Source organism: Triticum dicoccoides, chromosome 3B (assembly GCF_002162155.2).
Source record: "Triticum dicoccoides isolate Atlit2015 ecotype Zavitan chromosome 3B, WEW_v2.0, whole genome shotgun sequence".
Taxonomy (NCBI): domain Eukaryota; kingdom Viridiplantae; phylum Streptophyta; class Magnoliopsida; order Poales; family Poaceae; genus Triticum; species Triticum dicoccoides.
In genome coordinates, this window is record NC_041385.1 from 605,916,696 (window position 1) to 605,934,389 (window position 17,694).

Below are 17,694 nucleotides of genomic sequence, written 5' to 3' on the forward strand. Positions count from 1 at the left end.
ATTGGACTTACTTCGCTTCGCTATCTAATAACTTTTTCTACCCCTCTTCCCTTTTTCTTTGTATCAACTATAAACCACTGGATTGTCTTCAATTGGATGGGGGAATCCAATTGACAGCCTCGATTCGTATCCTAGCTCGTCTGAGAGCGAGCTTCGCTTCAACCAAATCTTTCGTACCCTCAGCTTTACTCAAGTTAGCTTCGGCTATTTCAAGTGCCTTTTGAGCTTCTTCCGGATCAATATCACTACCCAGTTCCGCATCATTTCCTAAAATGATGATCTCATTATTAACTATTCTCGCAAAACCGCTCCACAGAACCGCTGTTAACCATTGGTCGTTGAGGAGGCGTATTCTCAAAGGACCCATATCTACTGCTGTGTTAATGGGGTCGTGGTTTGGTAATACGCCAATTTGGCCACTATTAGTGGATAAAATGATTTCTTTCACCTCACAATCCCAAATAATTCGCTTAGGAGTCAGTACATAAAGATTTAATTTCATTTCTGCGATTTGTTCTCCTCTTCTAAGGTTATAGCTTTCGTGCTAGCTTCATCGATGTTACCCACCAAATAAAAAGCCTGTTCAGGTAGGCCGTCTAATTCTCCGGAAAGGATTAGTTGAAATCCCCTAATAGTTTCCGCAAGAGCAACATACTTTCCTGGAGAACCAGTAAAAACTTCTGCCACAAAGAACGGTTGTGATAAGAAACGCTCAATTTTTCTTGCTCTTGCTACAGTTAAACGATCCTCTTCCGATAATTCATCCAAGCCAAGAATTGCAATAATGTCCTGAAGTTCTTTGTAACGTTGTAAAGTTTCCTTAACTCTTTGCGCAGTTTCATAATGTTCGTTGCCAACGATCCGAGGCTGTAACATAGTCGAGGTTGAATCTAAAGGATCTACTGCTGGATAAATACCCTTGGAAGCTAATCCTCTGGAAAGTACGGTAGTAGCATCCAAATGTGCAAATGTTGTGGCAGGGGCAGGGTCGGTCAAATCGTCTGCAGGTACATAAACTGCTTGAATTCTCTGTTGTGCAGAATCTCTGATAAGGGGGCGTCGCTGACGGCTGTGATGATATGGTCAGAGAAGTAGTGAGCAACTTTCTTCGTGGTCATATAAATCCCATATACAAGCTTCTGATAATGAGGGTATCGTTGCTTGGATGGGGTCAGGACTTCGGAAATGTAATATACTGGGCGTTGAACTTTGAAGGCTTTCCCTTCGTCTTCCCGTTCGACCGTAAGTACAGTACTGACGACTTGTCCTGTGGCTGCAATGTAAAGCAGCAAAGGCTCTTTGCTGATCGGGGCAGCAAGCACCGGCTGGGTGGAAAGCAGAGTTTTAGCTCTATAAACGCTGCGTCAGCTTCAGGAGTCCACTCGAACTTGTCTGGCTTCTTCATCAGTCGGTAAAGGGGCAATGCCTTCTCACCGAGACGAGAGATGAATCGAATTAAAGCGGCCAAGCAACCAGTAAGCTTCTGAACATCATGCACACGCACAGGTCGTTTCATTCGGAGTATAGTGCCTACTTTCTCTGGGTTTGCATCGATTCCTCGTTCGGAAACGAGAAAACCGAGTAACTTTCCACCAGGAACTCCGAATGTGCACTTGGATGGGTTAAGCTTGATATCGTACCTCCTGAGGTTGGCAAATGTTTCAGCGAGGTCAGTCAGCAGGTCGGAACCTTTCCGTGACTTGACCACAATGTCATCCATGTACGCTTCCGCATTTCGACTGATTTGAGTGAGCAAACACTTCTGAATCATCCTCATGAACGTGGATCTGGCATTCTTGAGGCCGAATGGCATGGTGACATAACAGAAGCACCCGAATGGGGTGATGAAAGATGTTTTGATCTCATCGGGTCCAAACAGACGGATCTGATGGTACCCGGAATAAGCGTCCAAGAAAGACAGTCGCTCACATCCCGCAGTTGAGTCGACTATTTGGTCGATGCGGGGAAGAGGAAAATGATCTTTCGGGCAGGCCCGATTGATATGCTTAAAATCGATGCACATGCGAAGCGAATTGTCCTTTTTAGGAACCATGACGACATTGGCGAGCCACTCGGAGTGGTAAATCTCTCGGATAAACTCTGCTGCTAGGAGTCGAGCCACTTCTTCACCAATGGCCTTCCTTTTCTGGACGGCGGACCGTCGCAGATGTTCCTTCACAGGTTTTTCCTTTGAATCGACTCGTAGACGATGCTCAGCCAGTCCCCTGAGTACACCTGGCATGTTAGAAGGTTTCCATGCAAAGATGTCCCAGTTCGCACGGAGGATCTGGATGAGCGCTTCTTCCTATTTGGGGTCGAGTGTTGTGGAGATATGAGTCGGAGCAGCGTTGGGGTCGGTCGGGTGGATGTGAACTGGTTTTGTCTCACCGGACAACTGGAACGCTGATTCCGTAGCAGGCTTTTTGGCTCGCAACAAATCACTCGGATCTGCATTCCTCTGGTGTTCCTGCTACTCCTCTGCCACCATCTGAGCATCGGCGATCTTTGAGCTTTTCTGGAAGCACTCTTCCGCCTTCTTGCAGTTACCAATGACAGTGATCACGCCTTTAGGGCCAGGCATCTTTAGTTTGAGGTACACGTAACATGGTCGGGCCATAAAATGTGCATAAGCTGGCCTGCCCAAAATAGCATGGTAGGCACTCTGGAAATCCACAACCTCAAATGTCAGCTTCTCTTTGCGGAAATTCTTTGAATCACCAAAAACCACATCAAGAGCAATCTGGCCGAGTGACGCGGCCTTCTTGCTAGGGATGACTCCATAGAAACTCATGTTGCTTGTGCTCAGTCTGGACATCGGAATGCCCATCCCTTTCAGTGTCTCAGCATACAGTATATTCAAACTACTGCCGCCATCCATCAACACTTTGGTCAGTCGAGTGCCCTCAACGACTGGGTCGACCACCAACGCTTGCCTCCCAGGGGTGGCTCTGTGCGTCGGGTGATCAGATTGGTCGAATGTAATGGCAGTTTGAGACCACTTCAGATAATTGGGTGTTGACGGAGCAGCCATGTTCACCTCTCGATTTATGACTTTCAGTCGGTTTTTGCTCTCAACGTCAGCAAAAATCATCAGGTGGAATTGACATGTGGATATTCCTCGTCACTGTCCTCCTTGTCCTCAACCTTGTCCGACTCTTTTTCTTTGTCCTTGGATTGCTTCCCTTGGAACTGCTGTATCAGGAGTCGACACTGTCGAGTGGTATGCTTCGGGTAAATGAAGTTACCCTCTTCATCTTTTTTGGTGTGGATGTGACATGGGAAATCCATCACGTCATTTCCCTCTTTATCTTTTACTTTCTTGGGGTTCCAAGGCCCTTTGGGCTTCCCTTTGAATTTTCCTTGATTCAGGGCCAAGGCTTCTCCAGGAGCGGCTGGCTCGGCTTTCCGCTTTTGCTTCCGACTAGAATTTCCGCCTCCGGTGTCCTGGGCGATTGACTTGTGCTTGCCGCTCCGGAGCAGATCCTCTTCCTCACCATTGGCATATTTGGTGGCTATTTCCATCATTCGACTCAGAGACATGTCTCCGGTTCGACCGAATTTCAGGCTTAGCTCTCTGTATTTTACGCCCTCCTTGAAGGCGCAAACTGCCTGGTGATCAGATACATTCTCTACTATGTGATGCAGTGTGATCCATCTCTGGATGTAATCCCTCAGAGTCTCATTCGACTTCTGCATGCAAGATTGCAGCTCTGTCAGTCCTGTTGGTCGCTTGCATGTTCCTTCGAACGTTCTGACAAACACTCGGGAGAGGTCTTCCCACGTGTAAATGCTGCTGGGTGTCAACTGATTCAGCCATGCCCTGACTGACCCTTCCAACATAAGAGGCAAATGCTTCATGGCCACCTTGTCATTTCCACCGCCGATCTGAACAGCCACTCGGTAGTCCTCAAGCCAAGTATCAGGCTTGGACTCATCGTTGAATTTGCTGACTCCAGTCGCCAACCTGAAGTTGGGAGGAATCACCGCGGCTCTGATGGCTCTACTGAAACACTCTAGTCCGAATACATGCACTCGGCTGCTGGTGGGTACATCTCTGGCATTACCTTCTCTGTGGGCTCTATTCCAGTCGACCAGACCTTGAACGATGATGGATCTTGCATCAAAGCCTGGTTCTCTGGGGTCAACTGGAATTCTTCGTCCGCCACTGTGCTGGCGTCTATCATCCTGTTGTCGAGGCACATATGATCCACCCCTTGGGGGAGGAGTGGGTACTCAACGTCGATCGTTGCGATCAAATCGGTGATCATACTGCTCATAGTTCCTGTACTGATCATGCCGGTCACCACGCCCTTCACGCCTCGGAGGCGATCTGGGGCTATGAGCCAACTGGACCATATTCGCCGCCACGGATCTGCTGTGAATCCTGTTCCGCGACTGTGATACAGCTGAATTCTGATCTCCTGCTGCCCGGAGCAAATCCCTGATCTGCATCAAGCCTCTGCCAGCCTCTGACTGGGAAGGCTGAATCGACTCTGCTATACGGGCTGTAGCTGCTAAATTCTGAATCGGAGTTCGATATACCTGAGTCGGAGGTTTAAAGAGTTGGCGTCGACTGGAGTCTGGAATCTGTTGTCGCACGCGCTCGTCGAGTGCCCGCTGAAGGTTCTCCAGTCGAGTGCGCTCAGCCAGGTTGGCCAAGCGCGCGTCCTCTAAGGCGCGAGCCTCAGGGGTTTCTCCAACAATCGGAGTGTGAAGCGCATCCACGTTCCGGCAGCGAAGCTCTTCCCTCTGCTGCGAATTGAGGGGCTCGAGGAGGTATTCTTCATGGTCGTGCAACGGATCGCCTCCGCCGTTGCCTCCCTCGGCGCCAGGAAAACCGGGGGAACGTGCGGTCCATTGACCATCAGGACCTCCACCGTTGGATCACTACTGTCGCACTCGGATGCAGTCTCTGCGAAGCCAGTCGAACAGGTCGTAGAGAGATTCATCGGGCTCGATTGCCGCAACTTGGGCGGTGGTCGACTGGCGAGCCACCGCATGTCTCACCCACCGATGAAGCCTCGACCGACTGGAGCGCTTACGCTGGCGGGAAGCGGGGAGGGAGGACGACACGAAAACCGGCCGATACTGGGTCGACGGTTGCCGCAGAAGGACGTCGCGGACGCATGCTTGAAAGTGCGTAGCTCCGCAGACCGGGAGCGCATCCACGTCGAGCGGAGCCTCCTGCAGCCAGGCAGAGTCGTCGGTGACGAACGTGAGCGCACCGAGACGGATCTCGCGGCCCTCAACAAAAACTCCACCTGAAACCATGATGATGGGAATCGGAAAGATTGCAACTTCTCCAATAAGTCGCTAAGACACCTGCCCCAAGGTGGGCGCCAACTGTCGTGGTTCTAAGTCTAACAGTAGTGTAGGGGGGTACTAAGGAGAGGCAAGATCCTAGCTATGGAGTAGTTGTGCACACAAGTCTTATACGAGTTCAGGCCCTTCTCGGAAGAAGTAACAGCCCTACGTCTCGGAGCCCGGAGGCGGTCGACTGGATTATATGTGTGAGAGTTACAGGGGTGCAAACCCTTCTGCCAGTGGAGGGGGGTGGCTTATATAGAGGATGCCAAGACCCCAGCCAGCCCACGTAGCGGAGGGTTAAAGTACATTAAGGTCAGGCATTACTGGTAACGCCTTACATAAAGTGTCATCATGACCATAAAGACTACTTAATTACAGACCGTTTGGATACAGAGTAGATTTTGAACTCCTGATGGTCGAGTGAGTCTTCATGGTCGAGTGTCTTCAGGTACGTCGAGTGTCTTCTAGTGCGTCGAGTGGAGTCTCTCTTGGTCGACTGGAAGATGGCTTCTTCTAAAAGATGTCCTCGGGGAGGGTACCTTGGACAGGTTCATGACCCTACCCTAGGTACATGACTTCATCAGGCAGCGGGCCAGAAAAATTGGGCAACATCCCGGAGCCCGAGCTGCCAAGCTCGGAAGCTCCTCTGCCCCTGGATCTCAGATCGGGTCAGGGTTTGGACTTAAATCTACCCACCCACCAAGATACAAATAGTATTTCCCACATTAGACAAGTGCCCCAAGAGACAATACATGACTTCTGGGCCATATTCCTCCTTGTAATGAGCAAGGTTAAGGACTGTCGCGAGGAAGACGCAATCTCATTCTTTTGCAAAAATTGCACGGACAAGGGAATCCTCAACGCCATAAGTCACCGTGACATAATACACTTTGCTGACTTGGCGGCCATAGTACAGAAGTACTGTGCGATGGAAAGCTCCTGGAAAACCCAAACAAAATTCTGGGATCCTCCGGCTCTCACTAAACCCTCCATCCGAACTAAAAGGGTGCACTCTCGTAAGTCACCCAATCCAATTACAAAAAAACCAAGGCCCGCTGCAGGGCGTGGAACCGTATTGGAGGGATGGCTCAATGGGCCATGCAAAATTCATAGTACACTGGATACCATACCAACACACAACCTTAGAGCATGTTGGATACTCCGACAGGTGTCCAAGAGCGGCGAGGATCTCCTCATCAACCATATCACAGAGCAACATCCCGCTGAAAATAACAATACAGTACTGACAGTCGTCGAGACTTTCGCCTCAAATAATAGGCGCAAGCGAGCACTCCGCAGCCTCGCTGAAGTCTGCCACATTGCAGCGATAAATCCATGGAACGACACGGCTATAACTTTCAATGCCAGTGACGAACCTCAATTCCGAACAGTTCGGGCACCAGCCGCTTTGGTCCTTAGTCCAATCATGGACGGCTTCCGGCTTACTAAAGTGCTCATGGATGGCGGCAGCAGATTGAACCTCATCTACGAGGAGACCCTTAACAAGATGGAAATAGACAAGAGCCGCATTGAGCAAAGCAGCACGACCTTCAGGGGAATCAACCCTAGTCGGGAGGCACGATGTGCGGGAAAAATCACACTAGATGTGGTATTCGGCACGCCAGAGAATTATAGGTCCGAACAAATCATATTCCAAGTGGCCCCGTTCAATAGCGGATACCATGCCCTTTTAGGGCGGGATGCATTCACGAGCTTTCAAGCTATACCCCATTATGGGTACATGAAGCTCAAGATGCCCAGTCCCAATGGAATCATCACTCTCGCTAGTGATCCGGACGTAGCACTCCACGTCAAAAATAAAACCGCCGCACTGGCCCTTGAGGCATTATCCGAAGCCCTCGCGGCTGAAGAACTAACCACGCTGCACTCCACAGTGGCCAGGGACGACGTGATACTCGACAAACGACCCAAGTCCACCTCTTTCAAACCAACAGACGAAATAGTCAAATTCCAGGTCCACCCAACGGACCCTACAAAAACAGCATCCATTGGGGCAGAGCTGAACCCCACAATAGACGCCGCACTGTGAGAGTTCTTGCGTGAGAATTGGGACATCTTTGCCTGGCATCCTCCAGACATGCCACGCATCCCACGCGGGCTGGCCGAACATAGCCTAAACATACTGAAGGGATACAAGCCGATCAAGCAGACTCTTCGGCGCTTCTCAGAACCTAAGCGACAAGCCATGGGAGAAGAGCTAGACAAGTTACTCGAGGCCGGACTCATCAAAGAAATAAAACATCTAGATTGGCTAGCAAACCTAGTGATGGTACCAAAGAAGGACAAATCCTGGCGCCTATGTGTCGATTTCAAGGACCTCAATAAGGCTTGCCCCAAGGATCCCTTCCCCCTCCCCCGCATTGATCAAATCATCGACGCTACCGCAGGACACGACTCATTGTGCTTCCTCGACGCATACTCCGGATACCATCAAATCAAGATGGCGGAGTCCGACCAAGCCGCAACGGCATTCATCACACCATACAGCCCCTTATGTTTCAACACCATGCCTTTCGGGCTCAAAAATGCTGGCGCACCCTATCAACACATGATTCAGACATGCCTCGAGAAACAAATCGGCAAAACAGTGGAGGCATACATAGACGACGTGGTCATCAAAACCAGACACGTCAAATCTTTAATAGATGACTTGAGGCTTACGTTCGATAATCTTCGAACATATGACATCAAGCTCAACCCGGAAAAATGTGTTTTCGGTGTACCTACTGGAAAGCTGCTAGGCTTCATCGTTTCCAATAGAGGAATTGAAGCAAATCCGGCAAAAATTCGAGCTCTGTCACAATTGGCTACCCCAACAGACCTCAAGCAAATCCAGAAATTAACTGGATGCGTGGCTGCCCTAAGCCGCTTTATCTCCCGATTGGGAGAAAAGGCACTACCTCTTTATCGCCTTCTTTGACGCACCGAACGCTTCGAGTGGACGGATGCGGCCACGGCCGGATTGGAAGAAATAAAGGCCCTCTCGGCCAGCAATCCAATCTTGGCCGCGCCAAATACTGGCGAACCCATGTTGTTATATATAGCCGCAACACACCAGGTTGTAAGCGCAGTGCTCGTCATCGAACGAGAAACGGACGGACATAAGTTCCCGCTTCAAAAGCCGATATACTATGTATCCACTGTCCTCACTCCATGCAAGTCTTGGTACCCACATTATCAAAAGATAGCGTACGCGGTCTTCATGGCATCCCGGAAACTATGACACTACTTTCAAGAGTGTTCAATCACGGTGGCCTCCGAAGTACCACTCAACGATATAATAAATAACCGCGATGCCACGGGCCGGATTGCTAAATGGGCTATGAAGCTCCTCCCGTTCGACATAACATACAAACCACGGTGAGCCATTAAGTTGCAAGTACTGGCTGACTTCATCGCCGAATGGACAGAAGCCGAACTCCCTAAAGAATACGGCGTGTACTCCAATTGTATCATGCCCTTTGACGGCTCTAAGATGCTGGCTGGTCTGGGGGCAGGCGTTGTCCTGACATCCCCCACCGGAGATACAGTCCAATACATACTCCAAATATTATATACAGACTCCAACAACGTAGCCGAATATGAGGCTCTGTTGCATGGTCTTCATATGGCAGTCTCCATGGGCATTCAACGCCTGGAGGTGCGTGAGGATTCGAACCTCGCAATATCTCAAATAAATGGAGACTTTGACGCCAAGGACCCAAAAATGGCGGCCTACCGAAATGTCATCCTCAAAATGTCAGCTCGGTTCGAGGGGCTCGAATTCCACCATGTGGTCCGAGAAAACAATCAAGCAGTGGATATCCTCGCCTGCATCAGCGCTAAGCGCAACCCCGTCCCACCTAATATCTTCTTGGAAAGGTTGTTCAAGCCATCTGTGGTATGGGAAGAGGAGACCAGCAATACCAGTCCGGATCCGAACACAACCCCAGATCCCGAACAATCTGACATAATCGGAGGCTCCGCTACCAAAATAACATCTTCGTCCCATGTGATTATGGGTGTCATTGCCCTGTGGACAGAACCCTTCTTAGCCTACCTAAATAGGCAAGAACTCCCTGAGGACCAAAATTAAGCACGTTACATTATGCGGTGCTCTAAAGCCTATAAAGTTCACGAGGGAGAGCTTTATAAGAAAAGCGCGACCGGAGAGCTTCAAAGATGCATCTCCGAAGAGGAGGGGCAGCAGCTACTCGACGAAATTCATGCTGGACTCAGCGGCCATCACGTTGCAGCTCGGGCCCTTGTAAGCAAGGCCTTCTGCACAGGCTTTTACTGGCCGACAGCCCGAGCAGACGCACAGGACCTCGTCCAACATTGCGTCGGTTGCCAGCTTTTTGCAAATCAAAGCCATATGCCACCTACCGCTCTCCAAACAATCCCCATAACTTGTCCCTTTGCAGTCTGGGGGCTCGATATGGTTGGACCCCTCAAAGGAGGAAGCCATAAGAAAAAATATTTGTTGGTCATGGTAGATAAATTCACCAAATGGATAGAGGCCAAACCAGTAAAAACGGCCAAATCCGGACCAGTGATAGACTTTATATCCGGGGTCGTACACCGTTACGGTGTCCCCCACAGCATCATCACTGATAACGGCTCCAACTTCACAGCCGATGAAGTGAAAACTTGGTGCGGCAAAATGGGAATTAAGCTCGATTATGCCTCTGTCTATCACCCCCAAACAAACGGTCAAGTCGAACGAGCAAATGGTCTTATTATGAGTGGCATCAAACCCAGACTAGTGCGATCCTTGAAGGAATTAGATACGCACTGGGTCGAGGAGCTCGACTCCGTACTATGGGGGCTGCGGACCACGCCAAATCGCACCACTGGATACACACCATTTTTATGGTGTATGGCGCAGAGGCAGTACTACCCTGCGATATCATTCATGACTCACCTCGAGTGCGCATGTACGAAGAGAGAGAAGCCGAGCTAGATCGGCAGGACAGTTTAGATGCCCTGGAGGAGGAGCGTGACGTCGCAAAGACCTGTTCCACATTCTATCAGCAACAGGCTCGAAGGTATCAAAGCAGAGAAGTACGGGCCAAAACTTATAATGTTGGCGAACTCGTTCTACGCCTACCGAAGAAGAAAAAGGACAAGCTCAAGCCCAAGTTGGAGGGTCCCTTCATCATTGTAAAGTTCTCACCGGAGGAGCGTACCGTGTGCGTGATGCATCAGATAACCGACTCGAGCCGAACCCATAGAACGCGGCCAGACTCCGAAGATTCTATGCCTAGTGCCAAACTCTGTGTTCGTCTCCCTACCTCCGCCTTTTTTTAGGTATGTCCTCCTTCTTTCTTTATTTCCTTTATATATATATATATATATATATATATATATATATATAGCCTTAAAAGCTTTAAGTGTGCTTCAATCGCACACTCCTGCCGCACTATGCATGCTCAATATACCTGAGGGCTTCTTACACAGAAGCTTAATATAATTATCTTCTAGGCTTTATGCCCACCACATATGCGTCACTTCTCCATATGTGCCTTTTTTCGCCATTATATGCATCAATATGACTTAAGTTTTGGCCAAGCTGGGTTGTCTGGCTCTTGTGTTTATGCCCTACATTCCCGTTAATTCGGCTAGGGCATAAGGGGAGCACCTCTGCGATTATTACCACCGGGTCAGCCGGATGTGTACCTCAGACTGGGTGAAGCCGAAAGCTAGCGTACTTAAGGGAATATTCGATCAGTGAACAAAAGATGTTTTTGACCTATTATAATATAAATCCCCAGATGTTTTCTATCATGCGTCTCTGTTCGCAGTTCGGACATGCACATTAATGCATGTGTACCCAGGGAAAGGAACCCTTAACAAAAATATTCTCTCTGGAAGATGTTTCTTACTATCCATGTAATATAACATAACTAGTTGGGTACTTGTCTGTTCAAGCACTTATGGCCCCCTACGCCTGGTTTCCACGCGTACCCCGATTTACATAACTAAGCGGGTATTCGGATACACTTCGGACTGTCGGGTCCGGAGGCTGAAGCGAAAAGGTCCGCCACAAAAAATGATTTATAATCCGGCTAGGGACAAAATACGTCCACTGAAGTACATAGTCACTTAGACTGGCTAAATTCTTCTTCTATACCATCCAACAGGCTGTCTATCCTACAATCCTGTTGGGAATACTTTGCGGCTAATTCTACTTGGTCATATACCAGACTAACAGGAATTTCCTTCCCATCTGACCCCACGGGACCGACCAGGGCCATTTGATTCGGATCCACCTTGGTGTACCATGTTTTTACCATGGACCAGGCTTCCGTCGCACCTTGTCGGCAGGCTGATATTTTCCATAATCGGAAGCTTCACCGCGCTCCCTTGAGCAGCTCTACAAGCTCTCCCATGCTTCTTGGCTGGGATGCGGACGGCCACAAGGCCTGGGCAATACCCTGCATCACCTGCCGAACTCGTTCGTGCAGTTGTGAAAGTTCTTGCAGAAGATCGTCTGCGGATCCGGGCATCTCCTCTTCAGGACGGCCTGTCAGCATACCTACAGACATAACTCTGTTAACTCGTTTCTTTGCCGAACTATGCAAAGGTTCGTTTAAGCACTTACTATAAATGTCGCGTCGAAGCCTCTTATTCTCCTTCACGGAGTCAGCAAGTTGGGCCCGAACATCTGCTAATTCGACGCCCAGCCGGGTATTGGCATCCTGGAGATCGTTTTTCTCTCGCCTAACCCGTGTAAGCACACGCTCGCCAGCCTCTAGCTGTCGTTGAGCTTGTGGCTCATCCTCTTGTACGCTCTCCGGATTCCCTCCGGGATTGTCTGCAGAATCTATTGTTAGATTTGTAAGCATGCCGAATACTAACTGGTATACGTACTCACATTCTCTTTGATCAACACAAGTATTACCAGATGACGCATTCTTGGATTTCTCTATTTTGCCAATTGCGGCCCTTAGCTGGGCTTTGCACTCCTTTAGCTCTTGAGATAAATGGGTGTTCTTATTTGTGAGAACCTATTCATACAATGATCCTTAAATCAGTTGTTCCAACTATTTTAAGTCTCAGGGGCTAATGGTATACATAATTATCAGATTTTTCTCACCTGTATATCCTTTAAATACTGGCATGTGGCTCTAGCAAGCCCACCTTGCGCGGCTAGGATATATGTGTCTCCCGAGTTGAAGGCATTAAACGCCTCTTCAGAGAAATCAGCGTCGCGAAGTATGGCCCGTCGGCGTCGGTGATTCATGGCGCTCTCCACTTTGGAATTCGTAGCTGAGATTCTATCCGCATCCTCTTGTTACGCCCCCGATTCAATAGTACACTAATCATACACGCAAATGTGTACGATCAAGATCAGGGACTCACGGGGAGATATCACAACACAACACTAGACACAAATTAAAATAATACAAGCTTTATATTACAAGCCAGGGGCCTCGAGGGCTCGAATACAAGCTCGATACACAAGAGTCAGTGGAAGCAACAATATTTGAGTACATACATAAGTTAAACAAGGATGCCTTAAGAAGGCTACCGCAAAAGCAACAATGATCGAAGAGGCAAGGTCTCCTGCCTGGGACCTCCTAACTACTCCTGGTCGTCGGCGGTCTCCATGTAATAGCATCCATCGGCGGTGACATCTGGCTCCAGGGATCCACCATCTGGTTGCATCAACCGGAAAGAAGAAAGGAGGGGGAAAGGGGGTAGCAAAGCAACCGTGAGTACTCATCCAAAGTACTCGCAAGCATCAGATCTATACTAAGTATGCACTGGTATCAAATGGAAGGTTTGTATCTGTGGACTGAACTGCAGAATGCCAGAATAGAAAGGAAGACCTAGCCTATCGAAGACTAGCATCTTCACGCAGCTCCGAGCATCTTGCAGCATGTAGAAGAGTAAAGAATAGCAGTTTAATATTTAACAAGCATGTTGTAACATCAACGCCCAGAGATCCTTCCTCGACTCCCTGCGAGAAAGCAATCCTAGGGCCACATATCCATCACATATCTCAAGTATCCATTTCTAGTCATATAAGATCCAGATACAAGTCTGAACGTCCATTACCGTGGACAAGGTATTCAAATATATTTCTTCCCTGCAGGGGTGCACCACGTTACCCACACGCTCGATCACTCCGGCCGGACACACCTTTCTGGGGTCAATGCTCGCCCTCAGAAGATCAACACGTCGCAGCCCGACCTAGGCTCAGCAGAGAGGTCCCCGCCAGTCTACATCCTAAGCACTCCGGGGTCTTGGGCCCATCGCCCGCAGCACTCTGGGTCGTTGCGAGCAGGGTGGATACCAGCACCGCCTTGGATGGCCAGCACGATCCGACCATGCCGCACTGCTGAATTGGACGTCTGACAAAGCTTCGGCTGATACGGCGACGTCGAGGCCCATATCTATTCTCGCGTGGTGGTTAGTGCGTAAAGGCCAAAGGACAACTCAGAACAAATACCCAAACCTGTTAGTGCATTGGGGTTTCGCGAAAACAAGCAGAGACTCACGAAAAGGTGACCCCGTCGCCCTGTCTCATGGACTTACGACAAGGGCCCAGACTGCCCGGTCGTGCCACGTGGAAAACTCGCGGGTGCTCAACGGGCCCGCCCGACTTTCACATCAACTCGCGGGTACCCCTCAGGGCCGACCCGACTTCAACAATGGTCTCAAGTAAAGCCAAGGTAACTGTGTGTGTAGACATCAAGGGGAAAACCCGAGGAATCACCCCCGGTGGATTCTGCTCAATGTAATCATCAAGGTGAACGTAAGAGGGACCACCCTCGAGGTTCACACTTGAGGTGTTGAACGATAGAGCCGTATCGGGAATGGTGAAAGAGGAAATCACCCTCAATGACCACGACCGAATAGCTACACTACAGAATTATCATCAGGGGTGCGTTATGAGGGATCACCCTTGGCACTCGATAGTAGCTCTGCAGAGTCGAGCAACAAAAGGGGCGTGATGTGATGTGAGGTGTCGGGCTCTGGTCATCGATCACGCTAATCGAGTCGTCAATGATGAAGCAGGGGCAACAAGGACAAGTGGGGGTCACTGATGAATCACTAGCCAACCTATACTAAGCAGTTTAGGATAAACAGGTAGGTAATAATAAGCAGGTACAAAAGCAGGCTATGCATCAGAATAGGAGCAAACAATAACAGTATCAAAATCTAATGCAAGCATGAGAGTATAGAATGGGCGATATCGGGATGATCAAAGGGGGGGCTTGCATGTTTGCTCAGGCAAGAAGGAGGGTCATCGTCGACGTAGTCGATCACAGGGACATCAGCATCGGTCTCGAGGTCTACCAAAGAGAAGAGGGGGAATACACAGTAAATATAAAGCAAACACATGCATAACAAGACAATAAGCGGGGCTAGAGGTCTTCGAACGCGGTGCTAGGCAATACTGGCGAAGGGGGAAAACATCCGGGAAAGTTTTCCCGGTTCTGGACGTTTGTGAGACAGATGAACCGGAGGGGAAAAGTTCAACGTTTGCTATGCTAGGGACGTGTGGCGGGCAAATGGGCCGCGTGTTCAGATTCGTCTCGTCGTTCTGAGCAACTTTCATGTAGAAAAGTTTTTTATCCGAGTTACGGTTTATTTTCTATGATTTTCTAAAGTATTAGCAATATTCTGAAATTATTAATAATTCTAAAAAGGGGTTATTGCATCAGCATGACATCATCAGGGTCAACAGTCAACCTTGACTGGGTTGACTGGTCAAAAGGAGTAGTGGGGCCCATCTGTCATAGTCACCTCAGCTAACCTAATAGATTAGTTAACTAAACGAGGTGATTAAACTAATTAATTCTATTTAGACCTAATTAAACAAAGTTAATTAAGTTAATTGTTTTTATTAAATTATTTTTCTTTCACTTTTTTTATATACAAAACAGGGGAGAGGGCCCCAGTTGCCAGTGGCACAAAAGCCACTGGAGCGGGCTTAACGGGCTTGTGTGAGGGGTGCCCGTCGGGGCAGACCTGGGCGACGGCCACGACCGTTCTGGACGCGGGGGCACCGGCACGGTGCGCCGCGGCCGACAGCCTCGGCCGGCCGGAGCAGGTGCGACGGGGAGGAGGGGACTAGGCGGCGCCGGCAGCGGTCGGCGGTAGGGCCGGCGAGCGGTGGTCGGGGTGGACATGTGCCGAGCTGGGCGCAGCAGTGCACGGGGAGCGGGAGGTAGCGGCAAGGAGCGGCTGCAGGGCGGTCCGGCGAGCAGGGGCCGGCGATGGCGGTCAACGCGGGCGTCAGGGTCGAGGGGCGAGCATGATGGGGTGGACGGCAACGAGCTCCGCGAGTCGTGGCCATGACGGCGAGTACCACCGCGGCAACGAGCTCGGGCATGACGAGGTGGAAGCTACGGGCGCGGGATCGAGCTAGCGAGTGAGGGAGAATGACCGCTGGCTCACCGCGGTCCTGCAGGTGTGCACGAGTGGGCTCGGGGAGGGCTCGTGGTGGCCGGCGTTGCAGAAGATCGACGGCGAGGTTCCGGTGGCTGCGGCCGTTGACGAAGACAATGACGTTGATGTGCTACTCCCCGAGACGAAGCAGAGCGCCAACTCAACGGAGGCGAGCGAGCCGAAGCTCGTGGACACGAGCCACGGGCGAGGAAACGCTGGTGGCCGCGGGATCTCGGAGTGCACGGCGAAGGCAGTGTTCTGGGAGGAGAGAGCGCATGAGGGAGAGGGGAACAAGCGACGGGGAAATATCTCGGGTGCTGACGAGGCCGAGAGGAGGCAAGTGGGTGAGTGGTGGAGCAGGGAGGGAGGAGCCCGGGGGGCGGGGGTCCTTATCCTCCCCCGTCGATGCCGGTGAGGGGGTTCGGCGGCGACACGCCCCTCGGTCGGTCGTACAAGGAGGCGACCTGGGAGGGGAAAAGGTTTGCGCCGGCTAGGGGGGTTTAGTATAGCCTTTTTCTTTTTCAATTTAGTGTCTCTGTTTTCCTTTATTTTTGCGCACTAAGCCACTTTCTAAAAAGTTTGTTCACCACCAATATTAACAAACGATTATTTGCAACAACTCGAACATTTTAGTTCTAATGTTTGGCAAATTTGAATTTTGACTTTAAATTTTGAGTTTGAATAAGAACAGTGATTTGGATCAAGTGAGGATTAGCAACAGTAATGTGATGACGTGGCACCATTAGGAGGGGTTTACTGTAGCTTAAGTATCCGGGCGTGACAATTCTCCTCTACTATAAGAAATCTCGTCCCGAGATTTAAGGTGTGGAATAGGGAGAAATCTATAAGGATGGATGTCTGAAAAGATCAGCATCCAGTCGTTATCTCAAGGAAGAAGAATTTAGAAGCACCAGGAAACGTATCGAGAGTGCTATAAGAAGGTTCAACAAGTTTCAACCAGATAGGCATCCAGCTGATGCATAAAACAGGCGATGAAGGGGGGGGTTCAAATCATCGAGAATAAGTATTGCATCTGATACCAGAACAAGTGACAAGAAGGTGGCTCGTGAATTACATACGAAACCAAGCATGAGGTACAATTTTGGAAGACAGGGATGTACAGGAGAGTCAGGTTTCGATCCTGTGGAACTGTGGGTTATGGGCCCACCATGTGGTTAAAAGCAAGAAGGCGTTACATTTTGCATGGTCATGATAGCAAGGCAGGTCAGAGGACAACCTATCAGTTATATTAGCAACAACGTCGGTACCAGGGGCGAGGGACAAAGAGAACCATTTTCCTGCTCGTTAAGGCGAGGCGGACCAATAGGCAAAGTTCTCGTCCATCGGTGGCTACCGAAATGTCATCAACAATAGTAACAAGGTCTTACTGACATAGTTTGTACACCAAGGTGTTTACATAAGCAGGGAATTATCACTTCTCAGTTATGTCAGGTTACAAGAAAGGTTTAACAAAACAATGGAAAGAAAAGCGTAGACTCGAATCAGTTATCGGTGTTCTCGAGTGTCTAACAACTCAGAAACCATGGAGAATTGGAATCGGCGAGAAATAATAGTAGATGAAGAACTCATAAGAAGTTATGTAATCGTGATATTCTTGAGATACTGGAGGGTATACTCGAAGGTAGATCAAAGTAGAGGTTGGACGGGTGAAAGGATCTGAAGAAGACAAGTACTTTAACTTGTCCGAGAAATGGAATCAAAGAGAACAATCATGGTCGGAACCACGGTTGCAAAGAACTAAATATAGATACAAGATGAACTTATGACAAGGGGATTATTATTATAACAAGAAGCTTCCATGACAAGTTCCACTTTGGGTCCATGGGCATGAACACAAAGGTTCAAGGTCGACTCCCACTTCTCTAATGCACAACTTATCATTCACTTCTCATTTTCGACAAGCAATAGTGTTCAGATTTTATCTAGCATAACACTAGTAGAATATGACCCGTAGAAGTTTCC

The 17,694-nt window shown here is 49.5% G+C and overlaps 1 protein-coding gene across 1 annotated transcript; it reads right to left on the minus strand.

Moving 5' to 3' along the window:
* Window positions 1-390: 390 nt before the first annotated feature.
* LOC119279711 (ATP synthase subunit beta, chloroplastic-like) lies at window positions 391-15,619 on the minus strand. The gene is made up of 2 exons (XM_037560862.1): window positions 15,336-15,619; window positions 391-1,045 (listed from the first exon to the last, which is right to left on the minus strand). The coding sequence occupies exons 1-2, from the start codon at window positions 15,617-15,619 to the stop codon at window positions 499-501; spliced, it is 831 nt and encodes a 276-aa protein (XP_037416759.1). The 3' UTR covers window positions 391-498.
* Window positions 15,620-17,694: the final 2,075 nt, after the last annotated feature.

What these genes read in the sequence shown, in the direction of transcription:
- LOC119279711 (XM_037560862.1), bottom strand. Translation starts at nt 15,619, where the DNA reads ATGGCCACGACTCGCGGAGCTCGTTGCCGTCCACCCCATCATGCTCGC. An exon ending in GCTGTCGGCCGCGGCGCACC is followed by an intron (nt 1,046 to 15,335) that starts GTGCCGGTGCCC and finishes CCCCCTTATCAG; the next exon opens with AGATTCTGCACAACAGAGAA.